This window comes from Penicillium cosmopolitanum (genome assembly GCF_028827165.1).
Source record: "Penicillium cosmopolitanum strain IBT 29677 chromosome Unknown utg000005l:1.0-4006212.0:1.0-4009387.0, whole genome shotgun sequence".
In the NCBI taxonomy this organism is placed as follows: Eukaryota; Fungi; Ascomycota; class Eurotiomycetes; order Eurotiales; family Aspergillaceae; genus Penicillium; species Penicillium cosmopolitanum.
The window spans coordinates 1,968,853-1,992,934 of NW_026622675.1; the positions used below are offsets into that span (position 1 = coordinate 1,968,853).

The window sequence follows — 24,082 nt, forward strand, 5'->3', positions numbered from 1 at the left end:
CCAAGATATAGACTTTGTTTTTTTTTTGAGATTTTTGCTCAAGATGTATCAAGTTATTCATTCCAATCGCTTGCGCTTTCGGTGATCTTCCAGCTGATCCTCGTCGGGTCTTTCGGCGGTATCGGCGGGGTTGAGGAGTGAATGGACATTGCTGGCCATGCTGGATCGGCGCGTTGCTGGTAGGGATGATTCTTGGCGAGGGAACCTAGACCCGCCCAGTGACCAGCCATTATCGGTACTAAGCATCGATGGAGAAGGCTCGGCGTTTGCGGGGGGGTGTCGCATGGCGCGATTCGGCTTGCAGACGTCGAGGGGCGTTCATGTCGTATTGGGCTAGTACATCCCGGACTTGCTGATCGCTCGACGCTGGTGGTCTGTGGGGAGAAGATGGCCACGGTCCATTACCCGCGTTGCCGGGTGGGAAGGGTGAGGTGCCTGTAGGAGGCCAGTCGTGCTGTCGGATGTCTGCGAACGTGTGGCGGCGGGCCATGTTCGGTCCTGGGGGAGTTGAGATTGATAAAGGGTGAGGGGTTGGTTGTTGTACAGCAACCGTTGGAGGCTGGGGGCGGTTATAATTAGGTGAAGCATTGGCACCCCCGATGGAACCGTAGCGGCGGGGTGACACGGCGAGGTGTGGAGGTACAGGGGGTCGGATCATGTTTGATCGAGAAGGGTCCATCATGGATTGGCGTCGACCGTCGTCTTGGGGCATCTGGCGAGGGGACAAAGGTGGAACGCCATCATGGGCTATATTGCCAAAGAAAGGTTGGCGCGGTGGCAGAAGAGGTTCCTGGGAGACTGCCTCAATCTGCTTCTCGACCTCTCGTTGCATGTTGGATACTGTGTAGTCGTTAGCGGGGTTCAGTGAGAAGTGCGATGCAACATACTATCGCGATATAGAGGGCTCTCCCGGTCAGGTATAACTGCTGACAAAAAGCGCGAGATCGAATGCGTCCACTATTGAAATGGCCAATTAGCGATGCCGCGAGAAAAAGAAAAGAGGAAAAAATGACGCGCATACCTGGTAGCATTTCGAGAGACCCTCCGCCATGTTTTGGCATCTGGAGGTGAGGGCCACATTGCCTTCCTCGGCTCGGATCAGGCGATTGTGCATATCGTAAAGCGTGTGTTCGAGGTTCATCAATCGCGCTTCAGCTGCATCCGGGACGGGTTCAGCTGGGGTGCCTGGTTGCGAGGCAGCGGCCTTGTGGCTGGGAAACGAATCGCGGTGGATCAGCGCATGTCGGGATGCGCGACGCTTGATTTCCCGCAGGCCAACCAGGTCGCCTCGTTTGAAGTTGCCGTTGCCGTGTTTAAATTCCCACAGTGCGGAGTCTGGCGAACCGGTATGGAACACGTCGCTCACTGTGGATTAAGGTTAGCCATTGCTCCAGATTAGCCCGCTCAGAGATCGCGACACACCTTTGTGAAACCCGTACATGTTGAGCTGGCGCACGAAGGAAGAAATGTTGGTGTGCTTGAAATATTGGCTATCGGGAGGTTAGCAACCCCGCATCTCGTTGGAAAGGCGAATGCGATTGTGGGAGGCATGGAGACTGACGCAAGAACTTTGGAAAACTCCGAGGTAGGGGACATGACGAAGCTGTCATTACTGCTTGACCAGGATATTAAGTGTTGGATACCAGAGTCCTCCAGCATACTAGGTTGGATGTTAGTAGCTCTTCCACCGGTGTGAACTTGATGAGATAACAATCACGTACTTGTAAAGCTTATGGATGAAGGCCGTCTGCACGACCTTGGGCTGCTGAGCTGCAGCTGCAGCTCCAACGGCCGGGTTTGGAGGATTGCTCGGTGTACCGGCTTCGGAGCCATTGGTGTTGGGTGGGCCGGTCCGGTCGGCATCGGGGCTACTGTGAACAGGGCCGCCGACGGTCGCAGGCGAAGAAGGAGTGATCTCCATCGCGGCGTGGTGTTGAGCTGAGGAGGGGAGAACCGGGAGGTTTCGAGTCTTACCGGGGGCATCTGCAGGCCCGGCGAAAGCGTTCCGAGAGGAGGGAGGATCGGCGAGGCCGCTCATGACGCGCGATCGGGGAGGAGGATCAAGGGACGAAGGTCGGGGAGCTTGCGATGGCCAATGCGAAGCTTCTTTCGTTCCCTCAGAGCGATCGGATGAGAGGAGTTCGGTCGCGATCGGGGTTCGACCGTTGGGAGGGGGGGCGCTCGTGGGCGGGAGAACGTGGGAAAAGGAAGAAGATTATCGCGGAGGCCCGAAGTGTAGATCAACACGGAAGCATCGACACCAGTCCGATCATTGCGCCAGCAAAACTAAAGGTCGAAAAGAGGGGCCGAAGAAAGAGAAGGAGAAAGAGAGGAGGTTGAAGGTTGAAGCTGCGGGGAAGGGGCCGGGAAGCACGATCGGATCTGCAGCCCTGGAGAGAAGAGGAGAGGAGCTCAGAGAGGTTGGGTTTGGACGGGGATAGCCCTGGGAGAATGAGGTTGCACAGAGTGGGGGGGGAGACTGAGTATATGGTGAAGGTATAAGGTGCAGGGGGAAAGGGTAAAAAAAGAAAAAGAAAAGGGAGATGTTCGTGGAAGAACGATGGAAGGTGGAGAAGAAGAGAAGAGAAAAGGGAAAAGGGGGTTGTTGAGAGGAATGAGACCTGCTCCACTGGGGGACTCGGAGTACTACTGTATGGCGATATGCCTCTATGCCTAAGTACAGCTACACGAGAACTAATTGCCAATCGACTGCCATACTACTTACTAGTAGTAATGCTAATATTAGCTGAAGGAGATTAATTCGTTTAAAGCTTGATGAGGCTAGTTCGGATATAGATGTGGGGCTGCATATGCCATAGAGTAGAGTAGTATACTAGTAGTAGTATAAAGTAGAGTATATTTGGTGCCATGTCGAACTTGACAGAGGTGCCAGCAAACTTCGTAGAATCTGGAAGCAGCTTTAAGTATTGAAAAGTTTGATTCTGATGATTAAGGAGTTGAGAATCGGCATGGAGTAGATCGGCTTGAACTTGCTGCTCTCGGTGTGGAGTATGCATCAAGGACACATCACCACTGCGATCGCCTTTGAGCTTAGAAAAATCGAAAAGCCTGGCCAGCTGGGGGCTGAAATTGAAATTGAAATTGAATTCTAGTCCATAGGTTAAGAACATCAAGATGCTGTCGTGTGCTCTCGATCCACCCAAAGTAACCATCTGCATAGTGGTAGCCCTGTTCCCACCAGGTTGAGAATAGGGGAGATCAAGACACAACCATAATCTCTGCAGGCAAGTCGATCTGCCTAAGCTTCTAAACAGCCCACCCGGATGGTATCAGAGTTGTCCGGTGGTTAGCGACAGCTGAACTTGATGATATTCTGTCGCTGGGCGGTAGACAGCTCGCCGTTGAAAACATGCCCTTTCTTAACCAGGCCCTCTGATGGTTCCCGATATTGACCATTGGTCTCTTGATGATTCCATCCTTCTCCGAGCTAGCGAGGAGATCCCGAAAAAAAAAACTTGCTGATCTCGGCGTAGAGTATGCCTCGATGACTGAAGTCTAGGTCTTAGTCCTCAGGTGGAGTGCGAGTGCCGAACTGATCACCATCCATATCATGAAATGAAGCGAGCGAGGCGCCCACAAATGAACTTGAAGTGCATCGAGAACTGGTGTCTTGCAAGGTTCACAGGGTGGGAAATCCTGGGATCAGTTAGCATGTATGTTGGCTGTACCATGCATGATTATGCATAGTCAGTAATAGTTGAGTTGAATCACGTACAAATTGGCACATTGCCACTGCGATGGCCTTTGACACCTTCAGAAGCATAATAAGCTCTCGATCCTCTGTGAAGAATCGGCTAGTTTCTCCTGTCCATATGTTGAGGATCCCAAGCGTAGAGGAATGGTAACTTCCAAGGTTGAGATGGACGACTCGCGAGATATGAGAAGAAAGAAGACGGAAGGTGGAGGACCAAAATGTATATGAATGTACAGGAGGCGAAAATTGAAGGCTGAGGAGATGGCGTAAACAATTCAAAAGTGTGTTTGTTGCCTTTGTTGCCTTTGTTGCCTTCACAGTTGATGTTGAGGTTGAGTTGAGACGGGCCACCTCTTTCCTTCCTTCCTCTCCATTTTCCCATCCTCAAGTTCCCACATCTTCTCCCTCCCTCTCTCTAACCCCATCTAGCGCTCCATTTACCTCCGCTCCCCTCAATTTCCTCTCAATCACTGAGATACCATCATGGAGTCAATCTCGGATCCCCCACCTCCCCCTGCCGGCGATGAAGCCTCGTCCTCCCAAACGACAGATGTCATGTAAGTCGATGATTGGCTCTTTACCCAGAGCACTCCGAATGGAACATGATGATCGATTATTTTCACTAATTTGGCGGTTACTAACTGGAGACAGGCTCGACAAGTCTTTCGGTGACCTCGCTTGTCACGACATTCAAAAGATCGAGGCTCATGGAGCTGAAGCACGCCAGTGCGACATTGTGGGCAGACTACCCCTGGAAATTGTGATTTTGATTTTTGAAAACCTCGATTTCATGGACTTGCTATATCTACAAAAGGTTTCAAAGGCCTGGAAAAGGCTTCTGTCTTCCCGCGCCGTACAACACGCTGTGATCCAGACACTGGGACCGGGGCTCGCAGATGTCCAAGATACAACTGCCTTTATCAGGAAAAGAGTACGAATTGAAGAAGCCAAATTTGTATCGGAGATGAGCTTTACACCTGCAACAAAAGGGAACGGATGGTGCATGGGGGCGAGCTATTCGGAAGGTTATTTCGCATGGATTGACTGCACATATCGGTGCGTCAATGTGGTGAACTTATGGACCGGGGAATTCAGCCTATTTGCGACACAAGATCGGCGGCACTTTTTCGATGTCGAGATATCGAGCAAGATCATAGTAGCGATTGGCCAACGGTATGTGATCCAGCCACAACGAACCAGGCATATGGTAAAGCCAGCATGCAAGCTAACCCATCCTACTCATTGAACAGAATGTGCCATGTATGGGATATCCAAACACATGAATACACAAGCTTTCATGTGCCTCACTCCCTTTGGGATGGGAGAACCTTGGTTTGTGGAACTAAGGTGCTTCTCATGGACGACGGCCCGCATGACCAAGGCTACTTCATTCACTGGAGTTTCGAATCGCGTATTGTACGCACTATACCATGGAAGGCTCCACGGTCCATAAGGGCTATCAGATCCGTGATCCCAGATCCAATTGATGACAAATTTACTGTCGTCTATCTTGACCGCTGCCCTGACACGGATCCCAAATCCACTGTGAGGGAGTACCTGGGGGGTCTAACACATTCGGGTCTAGCAATCCCAATCCTACTGGATATGGATATTGACCAGAAGATAGCAATTCCCTTAAACGCAGAGGTACACATCGAAACTTTCACACTCGGTAATGGGGAAGAGGATGCGGCTTTTCGATCTACCTCCGACCAGATTCAAAGACTATCCCTGCGACGTAACGATGAAGAAAGTTCTCGAGAATATGGCCGGAGATTTTTCTCCCTTGAGGGAGACAAGAAAGTTGTTACTCATACTATGGTCTATTCAGATTTTGCTGTGAACAACTTTAATTTTGTTTCTCCAAGTCCGGGAATCTTTTATGTCATAGATGCCCGGCTTATGAGGGAGACGCGCGCATACAAGTCCAGGATGCAGATTACGCATTCTATCAAACCAAGCAATGGTCGAATTCGTGATTACGAAATATATTGCGAAGTACCGATGGAGCACAGGACTGAGATTTATGGAGACGGTGATTTTATCATAACTGTCAACCCTTCCGACCTGAAAGTCCAGAGCTTCAATAAACTGGAGATTTGGGATCCCGATCAGATAAACTGGTCAGAGGAGTTATTGGATCTAGCTCCAAGTGAGCAAGAGTGGGATTCTGAATATTTAGAGCAGTGGAAGGCGTCATTGGGTCTAACTTCAAATGAACCAGACCACGAGGTCTAAAGCTAGTACTTGCTCCCTGAGCAAAAAAGAATTGATGGAATGGCGCGTGCATGATCAACTTTACAAAAACTCCTAGTGGCTCTTCAAAAATGAACTATTTATTTTGAAAGACATGGAAGCCCTTACTAGAAACCATTCAGATATGGCAGAAGAGAATAGAAAAAAAAGAGGTTGTCGAGATGAGTGAGATTGCTCCACCGGGGACTATAGTTACTATGTATTACCACGACTACACGGCAGAGAACTAACAGACCGCTAGTTAACTATTAGCTACGCTGGCACATGCTCCTGCGAACAAAGAGCTTAATTTATTTGAATGTTGATGTGGCTGATTCGCTCGGAACGATTAACAAATAGGGCCCCTGCCACTTCAATATATGCTCCATGTCCTTAGCGTAGAGTCTCTCTACACTATTTTCAATGCTCTGATTGATTTTACATCGTAATGGGGTATAAATCGTACAATTTGGGACTCGCGGCCCCAATGAATGAGGCATGCGAAGGGGTCTATGACCCCAAAAAGAGGACTTTTGTTCTGTGAACCAGCAGAGTATCACCCTCAAAAGGAGTATAGACAAAGCTGCTATGATCACTGGCACGGGTATATAAGTTCCACACGTGGACAGAACTAGGATCAGTTAGCCTAAATATTAGCTCTAACATAGATAGTTATGCATAGTCAGTTATAGCTGAATCACGTATCCTTCGTATAACGCTACAGCCATGCACTTTGATAGTTGTGCGGATCAAATAAGATGACCACCTAGGGGCTAAAATTGAATTTGGATTCTAGTATAAAGATCCAAATTCAATCAACAGCTCAATTTACCCATTGTCTACATAGATTTTCCGCGCAGCCTGTGGCAACTTGAAAGCTGCAGTACCTCTGGTAGTGGCTCTGGCAATTACAACGCGCACGCCGAGGTTTCTCACACCAGTCATGGATTTCGCAATGAAAATGGCAACAATAGCGATAGGATGGATATCGCTGCACCGGAATCAGGATCTGGGAGAATAAAAGCATGGAGGCGCTACTTTCTCGAGAAAGGCCACGTATGATGAGGATCCAACGAAATGGGGAAGAAGGAGGAGAGGCGCGAAGCGGAAGGAGAGGAACTAAATATGTCAAGATGGCTAGGCATGTACGGCTCTTCGTAGCCGCAATTGATCCAGTAGTGCTGCGGATAGTCAGTATTTAGTATATTAATTTCCTTATGTTCTATCCAGTTATGTCCGGAATGACCCCGAGAGACAGATGTGGCTTCTGCGCAGTGGAAAGCCGTGATTTCACGCCCATGAGTGTCTGCACGGTATGCCGGTGGTTTTCTGACTCGAGCAATATTTCCAATACCCTTAATTGCTAGGACCAAGTTACTCTGGCAGGCAGAAACACAAGGCTAATTGCGGCTATGGAGTGCCACACCAGACAGACGCACTGGCGGCGTAAAGCCAAATAGTAGTAGCTGGTATCAGATGGGAGGCTGCTGTGGAGTTGATGCCTGTCCTTTTCGACCTGCCATTTTTAATATTTCAATTAAATGTTTCCGTATCATTGGACAGACATGTTATTCATGAGGAATTAGACAAAACAGATCCAACTTCCATCAATCGTTCCCTGCCCGGGGGCAAGTACCTGGATTTAATCAATCTAAACTTTGGAATCCTCCGCTTCGTCTGAGTCTTCCGCTTCATATGAGTACTCGGGTTGGCCTAAATCCTCTAACTCCATTGGTCAATGTATTTCGCTGGGATCCCAGACTGCACTATCATTGAAGCTTCTAATACACACCGCAAACTCTTTGACGAAGACCAAAAAATCGCTGTCTCCGAACGCCCTAGCTCCTTTCCCCTCTGGAAGTTGATCAATAGACTCGTAAAGCTGTTGGTGGTCTGGGCTAAAGTCTGGGCTGTATGGACGCATGATCGACACGTCGTCAGCTCCATAACCTTCATTTTGAAATCGGGAAAAATAGAAAACCCCAGGGCTTGGAGAAATAAATTCAAACCCGTCATGATATCTGGGTCGTTGCACTGTGACGGCCCTATTGATGACGAATCCCTGTTCCTTTTCCAGAGAGCAGAATCTATGGTCGAAACAATGAGAGGGTTCAGGTATGTAGCGTTCATTGACCTCATGTTCGGCACTGTTTGAATTCCGTTTGCCAACATCATGTTCACTATCCCAGTGCTTTATTTTGTCAACCATGCTGAGTTGGCCAGGCTGTATGCAGCAGCTGTCCACCTTCTCTCCATTTCTCAGGAGCATTCTCTGAGTCTGGCGTGATGTGGATTTGAAGGCCCCAGTTTCATTGTCCAGCTCAAAAATTTCCACTCGTGTCTCTGTGTTTGGGTGATAATTTGGGAGGTTTTCTAGAGCTGGCGGGCTCCCAATCAATGGATCTACCAGATCTTCGTTATCCGCATCAGGGATGCGAGTAAGGCTGAGAATGGTAAACTTGTCCACGCTGGGGTCCAAGATCAGAGTTTTGATCGTCTCCATATCTTCCCATGGTATGGTGCGTAGAACTTGCAACTCATGGCTCCAATGAACAATGTAGCCTTTACTATGGAGGCTGGAGTTTGCGCCCATGAGAATTAGCTTTGTTCCATGGACTAGGCTTTCGTGAAGATAGCAGGAGTGAGGCAATTTGAAGCTGCTGTGCTCATAAGTGTGAAGATTCCACACGTGGCAAGTTCTGTTTGATAACCAGGCTCAATTAGCAAATATCTTGATTGTGCCTTCAGTTTAATAGAAAATCACGCACCGCCAAGCAATCGCGACCAAGATGCTGTTTGACACCCTTACATCACAGGGGGCTTCTTGGTCATTGGTGGTAAATTCATCAAGCTTTCCTGTCCGGAGATTGAGGACATCTAGGGCGAAAGATCGGTAGCTAATCCATGCGAGATATCCCTCCGAATAGTCAACGGCTCTGTTCCATGGGTTTTTGAGCAATGCTTTGTTACCGAACGGGAAAGTAATCTGAGAGACGAAGCGGCCGTTTTCAATCCTTTTCCTTTTCTTGATAAAGGCAACCGTGTCTTTGATGTTTTCGTCGACAGCCCACGGTCCTAGGTTCCGGATCACTGCATATTGCAAGGTATAGGAGGACAGGCGCTCTTTCCATGTTTTGGAAACGATTTGTAGGCATATGAACTTTTCCAAGGGAAGATTCTGGAAGACCAAAATGAGAATTTCAAGAGGCAGATTTCTAACAAAATCGAGCGGGAAGGCTTCAGTCTCTGGAGCGGCAGCTCCGGTTTTCGATGACGAGGTTCGATCACCGGAAGGGCGGAGAAGAAAATCGACTTCCATGATTGGTGATAAGTCTGTGATGGAGATAGAATATACAGAGATACCTAAAGGATGGATGGTAATTAAGACAGGTTTTGTGGGAGGTGGGAGAAGGGAGAGAGGGAGGGAGGGAAGGAGTGAGGAACATGTATCGACTTCAACCAGCAAGGGCAACAAAAGCATCCACGGGCAGCTACAACATGCCAAGCAGGTCAGAGACTTTCTCTTTATATACGGTTTAGTGGAAATAATTGAATAGATATGCTTAAAATTTTATAGGTGTAACGGGCTCAGATACGAAGATCAACATCGAGATGGGCTAATATCCAATAGAAATATCATGAAGGAGGAAGAAGAGGTGCTGAGCAGAAGGACAATGATTAAATACAAACGGATGTCTAGACACCCAAATTTCTAGGAATGTACGGCGCTGCATAGCTGCCAAGACTGATTTCTACTCAAAGATTTCATTGCCCTCGGAGAAGAAATTCATATTCACATAGATACGAGCATATAGGGAGTAATAGTGAATGGAGGCAAGAAGAAAGGAAGGTGTACGGGGCTCCATAGTATACTATAGAGTATAAAGTGCCTTACGGGAGGAAAGGAAGGAAAGAGCGACCCGCAGGTGGGTGCGTGCAAAGAATGATTCGCTAAAGGCAGGGAAGGACGGTCTTTGAGTCCTTACTCTCGGTATAAAACAGTTTAGCTTCTGCTAGTCTCACCGGACCCTGAGATTTGTGAGTTTGCAGTTCTTCGGAATAATCAAAAGCACCCACTAGGACGAGCACCTCGATCTCAGCACTTACCGATGCGGCACTATATACGCAATGAAGAATACCGTGATGCACTTCTGAAAGCCGTCCGCTATGTGGAAGAGGATCTTTTAATCCAAGATAGTGAAGATACCATATGGGGCCCCTTGGAGGTTCACATGCCGGCGGTTGCTACTCAAGCTTGGTTTCAGTCTACAGTCACCAAATTGCGATATGATAATCCAACATTCAGAACTGAAGATACACTCGTCAGTCCTATTGGTAGTCCGTAAGCTTTAATCGGACTTGTCTTTGACCATACTATACTGCATGACTATGAGGATAAAGATGGCAAAGTTATTAGTATGCCCTGGGGTCTGCGAGAAAGTGGATTTCAACCATCAAATTCCTTGGTCTGGTCATTCAACCTTCAGCAGTACGCCGATATACCTCAAAACTTCCAAGTCCAGTCTTTCTCTTGCTCTGAGTATATTATCTTGGGCAAGGCTTCCCAAGAGCTTATTGCTGGCTCTCATCTTCGAGTTATAATTATCTGTGGTAACATCGAAGATGCTATTGTTCCGACCGATGCAAAAAATGCATTCTTACGCTTAAACGACTCCAAAATCAAATTCTGGGTCGAAATCCAACAATGTCGAGTCGAAAGACTGTTTATTCATGCACCAACACCTCTTTCTAAACTTTGGACTAGTCATGGAAGGCAAGCTTACGATCTCACAACTATTTTCAAACTTGTTTCCTCAATCACCGGTATCAACATCTTCCCATCCTTCTATGAATGCTCTTTGGCTCTTGCTTTAATGGTACGAGGGTGGGCTGATGAGAGAGATGGGGAGATTCCTCCAATTACCGACCCTCAGTATCTTGCGCCAATACTTAAGGTCTATATGGCCGATAAAGGAGTTGGTGAAAGAGGCTTACGTCGGTTGATGGAGGCTGCTGGAGGCTCCTTACTACATGCACTTCTTGTTCTCATACTGATCTTACCCACCCAGCAGGTCTTACATCCAGTGGGGACTTGAACCTGAAACAATATTGACCTCATTAAATGGCGGGCAAAGTCTACTCACAATTGTGATATGCATTATGCCAAATCAATATCTGACAATATGAGCATGTTGGGAAAGGTAAATAGAACGAGCTTGTCTGTTTTACTATGGCAGTATGATCACTGAAAGAAATTGCAGTTTATTCTGAACCTATGTAAAGGGGTAAATGCAGTATGCCAGCGTAGGCTGTTCTCTGATGACAGTATATAAAACATCTTGTTTGAATGAATGGTTTTTTTATAAGACGCTTCTTGTATCGTTTCACCTAAAGGCCAATGTTGTAAACAAACTGCTGAGTAGTACCTACTTTTACGCTATGCTTAACAAAGCAACCTGGGTCTTCATCCTTATAAATCTGTATAAGATTGAGATGAGGCACTGTATTTTAATGAAAGTAGATCGCAGTATTGAGACTGCTATAGGAATATTGTTATCCTGACTATTTTCTTAATATGGTCTAGTGTTTCTTAACAATAGGGCTAAATAATTACTAAGAGTGTAGGCGGTTATACCAGTTTTGGGACATACTGTAAGATAAAATCTACGCAATTTACAAAAGACTACTAGTACCCTACGACACACCGAGGAAAAAAATATAGCTCGCATCCCCTTCCTATTAGGAAATGATATTCATCCATAGAAACACTCAAGAATACAGTGACAAAAGAAAATTAAATGACACAGGAACGGGCACGACGGCATCACAGTTCTCTAGAATGCGGTTTTCTGTGAGCGTGACAGGCCGCAGGCCCTATGCATGCCCCTTCATTCGAAAGGAATTAGAAGAAAACTTCTTAGATTCCAAGGGTGAACTCAACGCCGACGTCGATGTCACGGGCCATCTTGACGACCTTGGAGAACTGGACGGACTTCTCGGCGGCGGTCTGGAGGTCCTCGATGGAGAAGATCTTCAGGCCGGACTCGTTGATCTGTGGGTGAAAGGGTTAGCTTATTGCTCGGGACGGATGCTAAATGGAAGGAAAGGGGGGTTATCGTACCAGCTTGTGAGCCTGCTCCATGTTGGTACCCTGGAGACGGGCAATGATGGGAGTGCGCAGACCCATGTCCTGGACAACGTTGATGAGACCCTGGGCGATGGCGTCGCAGCGGACGATACCACCGAAGATGTTGACGAAGACAGCAGAGACCTTGGGGTCGCTGGTGATGAGCTCGAAAGCGGACTTGATAGCAGCGGGGGTAGCACCACCGCCGACGTCGAGGAAGTTAGCGGGGCTACCGCCGTTCAGCTTGATGATGTCCATGGTGGCCATGGCGAGACCAGCACCGTTGACCAGGCAGCCAATGTCACCGTCAAGCTTGATGAAGTTCAGACCGTGCTCGGCAGCCTTGACCTCATCCATATCCTCCTGGGTGGTATCGCGCCACGAGAAGACCTCCTTCTGGCGGAACTCGGCGTTCTCGTCGAAGCCGAGCTTGGCGTCCATGGCCAGGACCTGGTGGTCGGAGGTCTCGGACAGGGGGTTGATCTCGATTTGGGTGGCATCACGCTCCATGAAGACCTTGTACAGGTTCTGGATGGTGGTCTTGGCATCCTCGATGCACTGCTCGGAGAAACCGAGGTCGGTAGCGATGGTGCGGGCGATGTCGTCGGTAACACCCTTGTGGATATCGATGGGGGTGGTGATGATGGCATCGGGGTTCTCCTTGGCGACGGTCTCGATGTCCATACCACCCTGGGAGGAGGCCACGACGACGGGGGACTGGGTGGCACGGTCCATGAGGATGGCGAGGTAGAACTCGCGACGGGCGAACTTGCGCTCGCAGATCAGGACGGAGTTGCAAGGGCGGCCAGCGGCGCCGGTCTGCTTGGTGACGAGGTTCTGGCCGATCATCTGGCCGGCGAACATCTTGGCCTCGGTAGGACTAAGAAAGAAAAGCCGGGGGTTAATAAATCCATTCGGTTTCCATCCCATAACAGGGAGTGAATTTCCCACTCACGAGTAGATGACGCGAACACCACCCTTCAGGCCGTTGTCGAAGGTACCCTTACCACGACCACCGGCGAGAACCTGGGCCTTGATAACCAGGTCGTCGTTACCTAATTGTGTTTAGTGCCGAGCGCAAAGAAGGGGGCAATATAAATGCAGGGAAGATATACCGATGGAACGAGCGACAGCCTCGGCCTCCTCAGCGGAGCGAGCGACCTCACCCTTGGGGACACCAATTCCATACTATTGTTGATTATCAGCGATCCGAGTCGGTGTTGATCTGGGAGAAAAAAAGACTCTGCATGATGCGCGACTGCAGAATCCAACGCGACGCAACATACCTGCTTGAGGAGGCGCGCGGACAGGTACTCGTGAATGGAGAGGTTACGCTGCTGCTGCTGAGCCAGACGAGAGGACGACTGCTATATCCGATTCAAACCGAGTCAGTCAAAGTGAAGCAGCGGATACGGGCCGATAGTACGGCATCGGGGGAAGCATTGGGAACTCACAGTCGCGGCTCTGAAAGCCGCAGCGACAGGACGACTGCGGGCAAGCTTGAACATGATGTAAAGGATGTGAGGGGAGAGGGTGGGTGGGGGAGAAAGAAATCAAGAGGGCAGTGTATCCAGGAGCCCTTGGAGGAGAGAGTGAAGTCGGGATCGGGAGAACAGCTTTCTTTTTCTCGGGATGACATTGCGTCGCGGTAAAACCGGGTGTTGCAGCCAACCAGCGTCCGTTCCTGGCTGACTAACCACTGCCTCGGGCGCAGACGCGAATATCACGGAACTGGCATCGGTATTCATTTATAACAGATACAGCCTTGCATGCATGGCATGGCATGGCATTGCATTGATGATGGCTATGGTTATAGTTATACTGTAGCTGTTCACAGCTGCCAGGTTTCATATTTAGAGGAATCTGGATTCCTCTTGACCAAGAATTATTATATGCTACATACTGCTGTCTCCTACCCCTAGTTACCGGCCCGAGGCTTGATCTTCCACAGCTTAAACATCTTCGTCATAATCCGCCCAAACAGACCACCCCAAGCCCAACCGCCAGAGAGGAACCAAATCACCCAGCTGCGATGACCCTCCCAGATCCAGGTCTTGCGACCCTGCGCCCAGGGCCACAGCCAGCGCCAGGGGGCAGACCCGTACAGCACTTGCGCAACCACACTGCACGCGTAGGTCTCATTTGGCATCGCATTGTCCTGGCTATGGGTCACGCGTCGGTTATACTCATCTTCAATAGGGGTGTACATAGATCCCGGCATGAGAGTGCGCTGGGTTCGGGCGATGCGTGATTGCACTCCGCCAGTAACGATTGTAGTGACATTGACACTATTCCTGGTGGTTAGTTTGGCGCAGTGGATCTAAACATGACAGAGTAAAAAGAGAATCACATACCCGAAAGGAGCCAGTTCGACTCGGAGAGTATCACTGAACGAGTGCAGTGCTGCCTTGGACGCGTTGTAGACGGACCCAAAGACATATGGGATGATCTAGATCAGTTAGCCGATTGATCGAACACAAGATACTCCGTGAAGAATGAGACGTACTCCAGCAACCGATCCAATTTGGACAATTGTGCCCTTGGCCTTGATGAGCAGGGGTAGGAAGGTCTGGCACATGGTGATCACCGCGAAGAGATTGGTCTCGAATGTTTTGCGAGCCTCAGGGATCTCGACTTCCATAGCTGGAACGGTGTAGTCTATGATCAGTCAGTAAATGCCAGTTTCAAAGCGTTGTGCTGGTTTCAAGTTGGTTATAACGTACTCCGACCACTGGCGATATATTAATTAGTATAGTGCAACGAACGAATGCGAGCTTTGTGCAGGATCAGAAGACATACGCATTGTTCACCAAATAATCCAGTCCCTTATCCCCCAATCTAGTCTCGACATCTGCGAAGCACGCCTTGACACTTTCCGCATCGTCGACCACCAGACTCAAGGTCTCGATGCCGAGCTCAGCCAGGTCGGCAATGGTCGTCGCTTCTCGGGCTGTGGCGAGCACGCGCAATCCATGGCGATGGAATTCACGTGCAAGGGAGTTTCCAATGCCGCCGGGAGAGCATCTTTTCATGTAGAATATCGTCAGCGATGGTATTCGATAGTACCCTCTCCCCGGTACGAGTACTGATCGCGATTAGCTCACCCCGTGATTAGCACGGATTTACGGGTATCCGTGACTCCTGGCATGGTGAATCTGGAACTCGAACAGAGATATATGAATCTTGGGGTTCAGCAGATAGATCTGTTCAAGATGGGCTGACTGGATTGATGGTGTTGAGTGTTCGTTGGCGTAGCTCTGGTGACGCCAGCTTATCGCGGAGCTCGAGATGCCTCGGCACGTCACAAGAGCTGCCCATAGGAGTGCGTGTAACCCTAAGCCCTATTGCTTGTTTGGGATAATTCTGGTGGTACAGATTTTTATGAACTGAAATACACGCTCAATGGGTCGGTTCTGAACTAAGAACAAATAAAGATAGGAATCTAAGCCAAAAAAATGTTGAAGTGCCTGGAATGAAGCCGGAGTGCACGTCAAAAAAGGACCAATGAGAAAAAGCCCCCCACCCTACAATACTACACCCTTACTTGTACCCCATAACTTTATATAAACAGGGCCTAAACTGAGATAAAATAATGCCTCTGTGATTAATACCGTAGAACGTGGCCATCTCCAACTTAAAACACAGAGCACGGCTAGGGAATTTCTTTGGCCTTAGTTATCGGAAGAGAACACCGCCTGGAATTACATTAAGCACTTAATCAATTTATATTGTTGATACTACGAAGAACAGAGGGTGTCTAGAAGCCATGGGTTCTGATTTAGTACTACTAGTAGTACATAAATTAAAAATAATAACAATAACAATAAACATATCCAGCCCATAGCATCGATAGGGCTGGCCCCAATCTAGTCTGAGCCGTGGCCGCTCTCGTATACAAAGATACGATTCAACCCCCAAGATCATATGGCTCCAACTTGAAAGCTTGAGTATCTGCATATAGCAGTGCAAATAGATAATATCAGAGAACCTAGAAAGCTAGTCAATCCAGGCCAGGGGTCTTGGCCTATTCAAGCTTAATTCGACAACCACGGCAAGGGAATTCGCCCAGGCACTTTGAGCGGGTCCAGCCTTTGCGCCTCAATTCCCAAGAGCTAACTTCAAGCACCGGACACCCGTAGCCCATGTCAAGTTCGGGAAATCGACAAGCTCTACGGAGCGTTTGGAGTCATTTGCCGCGAACCCAACGTCAACGACCCCGCAATGTGCCGATACCCGAGAACAAACCAGGATCGCCCATGGAGACCGCCGAAATAAACGCATCCCAGCCCTGGCCCACCGCCGCGGATTGGATGGCGAAGAAGAAAAATACCGGGAAAAAACGTCTAATGACGATCTTCTGAAGTGGGGGCTTTTGGTTTTCCTTTTCGTTGCTCTAGGGTTTCCTGAAGACGCCACGCCACGCGACGCCCTACTCTACCTTCCTCCCCCATTGCATCGCATCGCATTCGCTTCCGCACCCCCAATCCACGGGCCTGACCCGCCATTAAGACGGTGCTGAGTCGAGACGAGACGAGTCGAGGACAACATCATGTCTATGTCCTCCGACCTAGACGTGCCCAGGCACATGAGAAGCCCCGGCGACGACGGCTACCGAACTCCAACAATTGAAGATGCAGAGCGGACCCTCTCTATCCTTGGCGTGGTGGACGGTTCCAATTCTCCAGGTCAAGCGCATGCAGTGCACTCCACGGCTTTGGAGAGTGTTCTTCAGAGATTCCCGTCGCGGGCGACGGACAGAGTCGTCATTCACAAAGAAAAGGAGAAGACGAATCCTAATTGTCGAGATCGAGACCACGACTACAATCTTCATCGGACTACCACAGACGCCTCTGCTTCCACGTTAAGTTGGAAGAAGCGTATTCGCCATGTTACGTGGGCGTATTTCACTAGCACTATGGCCACGGGTGGTCTGGCTAATGTTCTATATCAGGGTATATATTAACCTTGACCTGGGGCTTATCCAAGTTCAACTTGAAGTTCAAGTTCTTCATTGAGATCGTTAGGTATTGATATTGACACTCGATACTAATTATGGCTTTGCATAGTACCCTACCGTTTTCGCGGCCTTGATACAATTGGCATCGTTGTCTTTTTGTTTAATATCGCTTTATACCTTTTCATTTGGGGACTGTTGATTGCGAGATTCTATCACTACCCATATACATTCAAAGCCTCATTTCTCCATCCAACCGAGTCATTATTCGTTCCCGCGTCCGTCGTCTCCTTTGGAACAATATTGATCAATGTTTCTCAATATGGCCCCGAAAATGCGGGCCCGTGGTTACTCGAGGCTGTCGACGTATTATTTTGGTTCGATGCTGCCCTCGCTGTGATAGCATCTGCTGGTATATACCTTCTTCTGTAAGATACCTGCCAGTGCCAGTGCCAGTGCCAGTACTCTGGTTCAAGCTCTTCTCTCTTCTCCCCTTCAACCTTCTTGAATTCCACAACTCAAACACATAACTAACCATCTTCTCACCGGACAATAATAGATGGTCAACCCAAACCTTCACAATAGCCCAAATGACCCCAATCTGGATATTCCCCGCCTACCCAATGCTCATCATCGGACCCCATGCCGGCTGTTTAAGCGCTAAATTGGACCAAGCGCGCTCGCTGCGCGTTATTATCGGAGGCACCACGATCCAGGGCGTCGGATTCTTGGTCTCGATGATGGTATATTCAGCCTTCATTTACCGACTCATGACGCAGAAGCTTCCGAAAGAGAATATTCGACCTGGTATGTTTGTTTCTGTCGGACCGAGTGGGTTTACGGTCGCGGGGATCGTTAATATGGCCGCTGAGGCGAAACGTTCGTTTCCCGCGGATTTTATGGGGAATGGGCCTCTTGCTGCTGATGTTTTACGCGTTGTGGTTGATTTTGCGGCTCTTTGGTTGTGGGGGTACGTTAGATCGGTTTCTTCATTTTTTTTTTTTTCAAGGGGCCCCAGCGGAGTATGTTGTACTAATTCTCTCGATTAGGTTGGCCATTTTCTTTTTCATCATTGCCAGTGCTGCTCATTGGTCTGCTATTGGGCCGAATAGGATGGTCTTCTCGATGACCTGGTTCTCATTTGTGTTTCCCAACACTGCCCTGATCACGGCTACATTTGCTATTGGCAACGCGTTTGACTGTAAGGCCATCAACATTGTTGGATGCGCGGCGATATTCCCGCTACTACTCATGTACTTCTTTGTGTGTTACATGATGATTCGGGCTATCCGTTGCCACCATATTTTGTGGCCGCAGAAAGGCGAGGATCGAGATGAGGGTGGATTTGAAATCCATATCATCAAGCCGGGCGCTGAGACCTCGGAGGATGAAGTGATCGTGTAGCGTCGTCGTGTTTGTGTTATTCTATCAAAATACTTTACGAGATTTGTATTTTGGACCCAATAATAATTATTGAGAATACAAATCTTGAATGTTGAATGAAAATTCAAGTTGATAACTGTCGCACGTAGACACGATTAATGTCTGGCAATTCTTGGCCGTTCCTCCTCCGTCTTAGTCAAGGTGCTCAATCTATCTAAGAGATAATGGATAAAAGATCATCGTAGGTAGATTTTCGCGATTTTTCAAACGCTATTAGAACTCAAGAAGTCGTTCTTGTCATTTTGTCATGCGACGACGCTGAGATTCCCGAATATGTGCCTCTGTTTTCCAGACAGGCAGGACAAAGAGATAACGAAGTAGTATTTGATGAATATCCCAGTCCGTAAGAGGGTTAAACATCATCCCTCAATTTTTAATATCATCTCGAACAGAAACCATCCAGCGTTGTTTTATCCACGCTGAGTCGCAGGCGATCCGCTTAGAAGCGGCGGCCGCCGCCACCCTGGGGAGGGCGCTCGGAAGCCTTGTCGATGCGGAGGGTGCGGCCCTCGAACCTAGAGAGATGGAGGTTAGTCAAAAGGTCTTTAGGGAATGGTGAGAGTGGTGGGTATGGATGGGCTTACTCCTGTCCGTTCATCTGCTCAAGAGCGATGGTGGCCTCCTCGTCGCTGGCGAACTTGACGAAGCCGAAGCCGCGGGAGCGCATGGTCTCACGGTCCTTGATGACAATCTAGAATGGAGAAGTGATGTTAGAGAAAGGGGGGGGGATCAGGATGAGATGAATCCAGGGGAAACTAACAGCCTCAACGACCTGGCCGAACTGGGAGAAACCCTCACGGAGAGAGTCATCGGTAGTGGCCCAGGCAAGACCGCTAGAAGAAAAAGTCAGTACGGTCACAGATCACCTGTAAAGAGTATCACGAACCCAACAAAAAGCTTAGACATGATGAAGAGTGTGGGGGTGGTGAAGAGAAAATAGTAATAATGGCTAGTGCGGCGATCGCGTTTTGGGGGAGGGAGAATATTTATACGATTCCAATGTATTCTTTGGTGGGGGGGGAAGGTGCTGGTGGTGGGTGGGTGGAGCCTGCCCAACTGGTTTAAGCGAATCGCATGGTGGCTTAGCGGTAAGTCTTATAAAGAGGGGGACCTTGCGGAGTGAATGGAGCGATGAGTGAATTCTGCTGCTGATTCATCTACCCCTCTATAGCGTATGAGTACCTACTAGGCTACTACTGTTTTTGTATGGTCAAATAGCGGGTGATTTCTCTATTTTTCTGTACGAGAAGGGGACATGAGGGGGACTCGGGTATTAGGGGAACATTAGAGAACACTAGGGGAACATTCTGGGCCGCAAGTTTCAATATGAAAGCTAGTCCTATTTAGGTGGAGGAGGGGCAGAGAGGGGGGGAAAAGTAAAAAAGTAAAAAAAAAAAAAAAAAAAAAAAGAGGGGAATAGAGAACAGACATCAAAAATCAATTACAACTTCAGCAGCTAATAGTAGTCTAACCAAAATCTAGCCCTTGCATTAACCAAAAATCACCACTTGCATTAGGTCGGCTGCCTGATCTACTCTCATACAGTCGGTATTCGCAGCCTCAGAGCCTCACGGCCTCACAGCCTCACGACTTCACAGGATACTTTGGGGTATCCACATTACTTTGCGCCACAAGGTCTAATTAAGTGAGACCTTCTAGGGCTGCACTACATTTTTTTCTTTATTTGGCTTATTTAATGAATGAGGTTTGGAATGATATTTATTGGTACTTCCAAGCCCTGGAGGTTGTATCGAAGGGTTAACTAGTACGGAAGTTAGCTGGAATTTCGTGACTTCAAGTTGATACCAGTATAATATGTTCAAGTTGTAAGCAGGTGTACTACCCTGACAGTTCAGCCCTAGAACTTGAAGGTTTAGCTTTGAAACTTCAAGCTTGAAATTACCCGGGAGCATCTACTATTACCTCCTAGTAGGCAATTATATTCAAGCCCTCACGCGTGCCTGGGTCCATGATAGATACAGGCAATCTATTTTCATATCCACTGGCAGTGGTGATCTCGTCTCAATGTCCGATCAGATGAAGCACATCATTCAATATTACTATTATGCCACGACTACTTTCCCCACTTCAACCCCCATGCATCCCCATGGTAAGACCCTACCTCAAAAATTAGGTTAATTCTTTCTGGACCGAGCTTGATTTACTCCGTACCCGTTCACTGGCATAACCCCGAGTCATAGGATCCTTTGTCCGTGTCGATCGTTCCAAATGACCGGATTATGTATGTATACTACTGTAATAGACTCTGTAGATCGATCTTCTTTGCCATCTGCCCTCCTAATGATGTGATATCTCTATTTAAAAATGCTGCTATGCCCACAGGGCCCGGGCGAACATATCAAAGATTATATCTTGCATTGAATTGCTACTGGCTCCTACAAGCAGATAAACACCCCGATTACATCCATTACTATTGTCGAGGCTAGCTTGATCTGATCTTCCACCACTATGAGCTCTACAATATCCCAAGATGCTTCGACCAGCATCGAGAAACCGCCCAACTCTGTTGATGTCGAGCGACAAAGCGATACGGCTGCGCCGATAGCGACGGCTCCCGCGCCAAAGTCTCTAGGTGCAGGCGTAAGTGTTGAGATGCTGCTGCTGCTGGGTCGTGGTCAAAGCCAATGCTAATGATAATACTCTTCCCAGTCTGCCCTCGCCCTCGGCGCATTTGGCACGACTCTAACGACGCTGTCGTTGAGTTTAATGGAATGGCGCGGCGTCACTACGGATAATGTATTCGTGGCCAATTTCTTCTTCATCTCCGCATTTGGGTTGGTTGTTACTGCTCAATGGGAACTTTCTATCGGGAATGGATTTGCGTATACTGTCTTCAGTGCTTTTGGTATGTTGAAGCAAACGATCTATCTATTCTCGACTAAATGCTAGGCCAGTACTGACGTATGCCATATTGTGCAGGTCTATTTTACGCTGGCTACGGCGCCCTCCTAACGCCAGCATTCGGAATCGTCCAAGCTTACGGCAACGACACAGCACAGTATAACAACGCGGTAGGATTTTTCATGATACTCTGGACAGTTTTCGTGTTTACATTCCTGATTGCTTCGCTTCCGAGCAATATTGCTTATATCCTCGTGTTTTTCTTTGTGGATCTTGGCTTTTTGACTGTTGCGGCGAGTTACTTCGCTGAAGCGGATGGTCACCATGCATCTTCTATCGCGTTGAAAAAGTCCGGCGGTGCTTTTTGTTTCCTGGCTGGTCTTGTTGGTTGGTATTTGGTTTTTCATTTGTTGTTGAAGGATTCGCTGGTGGATTTACCTCTTGGTGATACTTCACGACTTTTTGGGAAGAAGAAGAATAAGGCTCAGTAAATCATGTTGGCTAAATGACAGGACGTCCACGAGGGTCGAGGATGGCTTCAGATGGGATGAGATGGGATGGGGGATAGGGGTACTACCCGACAGCTAGTACAGTAGGTTGGGGCAGGGTGACGAGGAACGAGGCTGCTTTGTTGCGTGATAAGTTAAAATCGAATGCAATCGATCTCCAACCAATTTACACAATATAATTCTCTCGGGCGAGAGATGTTAGATCATAGTTAGTATCGGTACGGGAGTAAGGTAAGGCTTTCTCAGCTCCCTTCTACCGAGTGTGGGGCCGGATGATCATCCACAAATGCCTGCGATAACGACATTCCCAACTACATTGACGAAAAAAACACCACCTGAACCATTCCATTCAAAGGGAGACCCCTCAATTTTGGGTGCGCAATGACGAGCGCCGCAAATAATTGCATCATCTCGCAGACACAGCATGTTATTGCGAATCTAATGCCCCCCATCGCATCAGAATGGCTACAGCCTACCGTACATATAGAAGTATTATCCCAGACTCGGATACTTTGTTCCTGAGACAGCCCGAAATCATTTTCATTTCCAATTCCATTCAAATTGTTTAACCCTGTTTAAGCCAACCAGTGCAAAGATCCCAATATGGCACAGGATATCCCCGCCACAGACCCCGCTATCTACGCCCAATACGAGGCCAAGTGGTCTGCGCTCCCAGACAGCGCCGATGCATGGCTGGCCCGAGCTCGTGAAGTCGCAGAGGTCCTGGCCCAGGATGCTGCACAACGGGACCAAGAGAATAAATCACCGCGCGCTGAGATTGTGCTCCTCAAGCACTCGGGTCTATTGAAGCTCCTGGGTCCTGAAGAAGTATGGCGGTGGTGAACAACCCTGGAGCGTTGGGTATAAGGCGATTCGGGAGGTTGCCAAAGCAGATGGGTATGTATCGATGGTTTGGGAGATTATGTTTATGTCTGCACATACTGTAAGCTGAACGGTGCGCTGACTGCTACTTGAAATAGTTCTATTGGTATGCTGCTGGGGTATCATCTTCTATGGTCCACAACCGCGAATGTCGTCGGCAGCGAAGAGCAAATCGAGCGCACCCATGAGTTGATCATCTCGAATAACTACTTCGTTGGTGGTGCGGTGAATCCCCGTGATAGTGATTTGAAGATTACCTCTGATGGCGATGATATCGTCTTCAATGGGGCGAAGTTTTTCAATACTGGTGGTGTGGTCTCGGATCTTACGGTGCTGGAGGGCGTTCTTGAAGGCACCGATGGCCATATCTTTGCCTTGGTCCAGACGAGACAGCCTGGTATTCATTTTGCGCATAATTGGCACAATATTGGTCTGCGCTTGACCGAGTCTGGCGGCGTTAAGATTGATAATGTTCGTGTGCCTTGGAAAGATGCACTTGGCTGGGATGACGCCTCGAGGAAACCACGCGAAGATGTTCTGTTGATTCAGTTCCCGACATTACTTCTGCCGACGTAAGTATCCACCCCTACTGCCCGGACGTTCTCCCGTCTTGCCAATATTGACCGGCTAACTTGCCCTTGCTTTGAATATTTAGTATCCAACTAGTCTTCAGTAACTTCTACCTCGGAATCGCCCTCGGATCTCTAGAGTTTGCCTCGAAATATACTACAGCTACGACCCGACCCTGGCCCTTCGGAGTAGACGTGAAGGAATCCGCAACAGAAGAATTCTACATCCTCGAGCGCTACGGAAACTTCTTCGCGCATCTTCGGGCTACTGAGGCACTGGCCGATCGGGCTGCCGATCAGCTCACGGCAGTATACACCAAGTATTCGGGTAACCGACCTTCGTTAACAGCCGAGGAACGTGGCGAGGTGGCCGAATGGGTGGCCAGTGTCAAGGTGGTTACCACCGACGTCGGGCTCCGAGTTACATCCGGCGTGTTCGAGGTGACGGGGGCTCGAGCGACCTCATTGAAGGTCGGACTGGATCGGTTCTGGAGGGATATTCGGACACATACACTTCATGATCCGGTGGCGTATAAGAATCGTGAGTTGGGGCGGTATGTGCTTCATCGTGAGTACCCCGCGCCAACGTGGTACACTTGATACCGGTGGTAGCTGGGTAACTCGGAATGAGAGACAGATGGTGATGGAACAACAGCGTATATCGGGTATGAATGAATATGTTTCCAATTTCCAAATACCATTATACCAGTAAAACCCCGCGAGTTCCACGAGAAGTCCGGGGAGTGTCAAAAAGAGTCAACCCCAAACCCTTTAAAGTGGGTTGGC

General features: G+C 48.6%; 10 protein-coding genes across 10 annotated transcripts; 5 read left to right on the top strand and 5 right to left on the bottom strand.

Annotated features, from left to right (window-relative positions):
- Positions 1-238: 238 nt before the first annotated feature.
- On the bottom strand, positions 239-2,038 carry N7509_003795 (heat shock factor family protein; the record flags this gene model as incomplete). Its single annotated transcript, XM_056628432.1, has 6 exons — positions 239-840; positions 888-957; positions 1,022-1,365; positions 1,423-1,490; positions 1,562-1,660; positions 1,722-2,038. The coding sequence occupies 6 exons, from the start codon at positions 2,036-2,038 to the stop codon at positions 239-241; spliced, it is 1,500 nt and encodes a 499-aa protein (XP_056491166.1).
- Positions 2,039-4,198: 2,160 nt separating this feature from the next.
- Positions 4,199-5,953, top strand: N7509_003796 (F-box protein; the record flags this gene model as incomplete). The annotated part of the gene is made up of 3 exons (XM_056628433.1): positions 4,199-4,272; positions 4,367-4,888; positions 4,966-5,953. The coding sequence occupies 3 exons, from the start codon at positions 4,199-4,201 to the stop codon at positions 5,951-5,953; spliced, it is 1,584 nt and encodes a 527-aa protein (XP_056491167.1).
- A 1,648-nt stretch (positions 5,954-7,601) lies between these two features.
- N7509_003797 (F-box protein) lies at positions 7,602-9,269 on the bottom strand (the record flags this gene model as incomplete). The annotated part of the gene is made up of 3 exons (XM_056628434.1): positions 7,602-7,676; positions 7,743-8,649; positions 8,719-9,269. The coding sequence occupies 3 exons, from the start codon at positions 9,267-9,269 to the stop codon at positions 7,602-7,604; spliced, it is 1,533 nt and encodes a 510-aa protein (XP_056491168.1).
- A 790-nt stretch (positions 9,270-10,059) lies between these two features.
- Positions 10,060-10,296, top strand: N7509_003798 (uncharacterized protein; the record flags this gene model as incomplete). Its single annotated transcript, XM_056628435.1, has 1 exon — positions 10,060-10,296. One exon carries the CDS (start codon positions 10,060-10,062, stop codon positions 10,294-10,296), a length of 237 nt encoding a protein of 78 aa, XP_056491169.1.
- Positions 10,297-11,860: 1,564 nt separating this feature from the next.
- On the bottom strand, positions 11,861-13,585 carry N7509_003799 (succinate--CoA ligase (GDP-forming) subunit beta; the record flags this gene model as incomplete). The annotated part of the gene is made up of 6 exons (XM_056628436.1): positions 11,861-12,002; positions 12,072-12,957; positions 13,033-13,132; positions 13,193-13,265; positions 13,364-13,444; positions 13,532-13,585. The coding sequence occupies 6 exons, from the start codon at positions 13,583-13,585 to the stop codon at positions 11,868-11,870; spliced, it is 1,329 nt and encodes a 442-aa protein (XP_056491170.1). The 3' UTR covers positions 11,861-11,867.
- A 410-nt stretch (positions 13,586-13,995) lies between these two features.
- N7509_003800 (SDR family oxidoreductase) lies at positions 13,996-15,225 on the bottom strand (the record flags this gene model as incomplete). Its single annotated transcript, XM_056628437.1, has 6 exons — positions 13,996-14,365; positions 14,432-14,526; positions 14,584-14,735; positions 14,801-14,808; positions 14,877-15,101; positions 15,182-15,225. 6 exons carry the CDS (start codon positions 15,223-15,225, stop codon positions 13,996-13,998), a joined length of 894 nt encoding a protein of 297 aa, XP_056491171.1.
- A 1,401-nt stretch (positions 15,226-16,626) lies between these two features.
- N7509_003801 (tellurite-resistance/dicarboxylate transporter family protein) lies at positions 16,627-18,435 on the top strand (the record flags this gene model as incomplete). The annotated part of the gene is made up of 4 exons (XM_056628438.1): positions 16,627-17,029; positions 17,144-17,459; positions 17,591-18,001; positions 18,081-18,435. The coding sequence occupies 4 exons, from the start codon at positions 16,627-16,629 to the stop codon at positions 18,433-18,435; spliced, it is 1,485 nt and encodes a 494-aa protein (XP_056491172.1).
- Positions 18,436-18,913: 478 nt separating this feature from the next.
- On the bottom strand, positions 18,914-19,380 carry N7509_003802 (RNA recognition motif domain-containing protein; the record flags this gene model as incomplete). The annotated part of the gene is made up of 4 exons (XM_056628439.1): positions 18,914-18,989; positions 19,059-19,165; positions 19,235-19,307; positions 19,361-19,380. The coding sequence occupies 4 exons, from the start codon at positions 19,378-19,380 to the stop codon at positions 18,914-18,916; spliced, it is 276 nt and encodes a 91-aa protein (XP_056491173.1).
- Positions 19,381-20,943: 1,563 nt separating this feature from the next.
- On the top strand, positions 20,944-21,827 carry N7509_003803 (uncharacterized protein; the record flags this gene model as incomplete). The annotated part of the gene is made up of 3 exons (XM_056628440.1): positions 20,944-21,075; positions 21,145-21,340; positions 21,415-21,827. 3 exons carry the CDS (start codon positions 20,944-20,946, stop codon positions 21,825-21,827), a joined length of 741 nt encoding a protein of 246 aa, XP_056491174.1.
- Positions 21,828-22,448: 621 nt separating this feature from the next.
- N7509_003804 (thermophilic desulfurizing enzyme family protein) lies at positions 22,449-23,896 on the top strand (the record flags this gene model as incomplete). Its single annotated transcript, XM_056628441.1, has 3 exons — positions 22,449-22,681; positions 22,826-23,299; positions 23,383-23,896. 3 exons carry the CDS (start codon positions 22,449-22,451, stop codon positions 23,894-23,896), a joined length of 1,221 nt encoding a protein of 406 aa, XP_056491175.1.
- Positions 23,897-24,082: the final 186 nt, after the last annotated feature.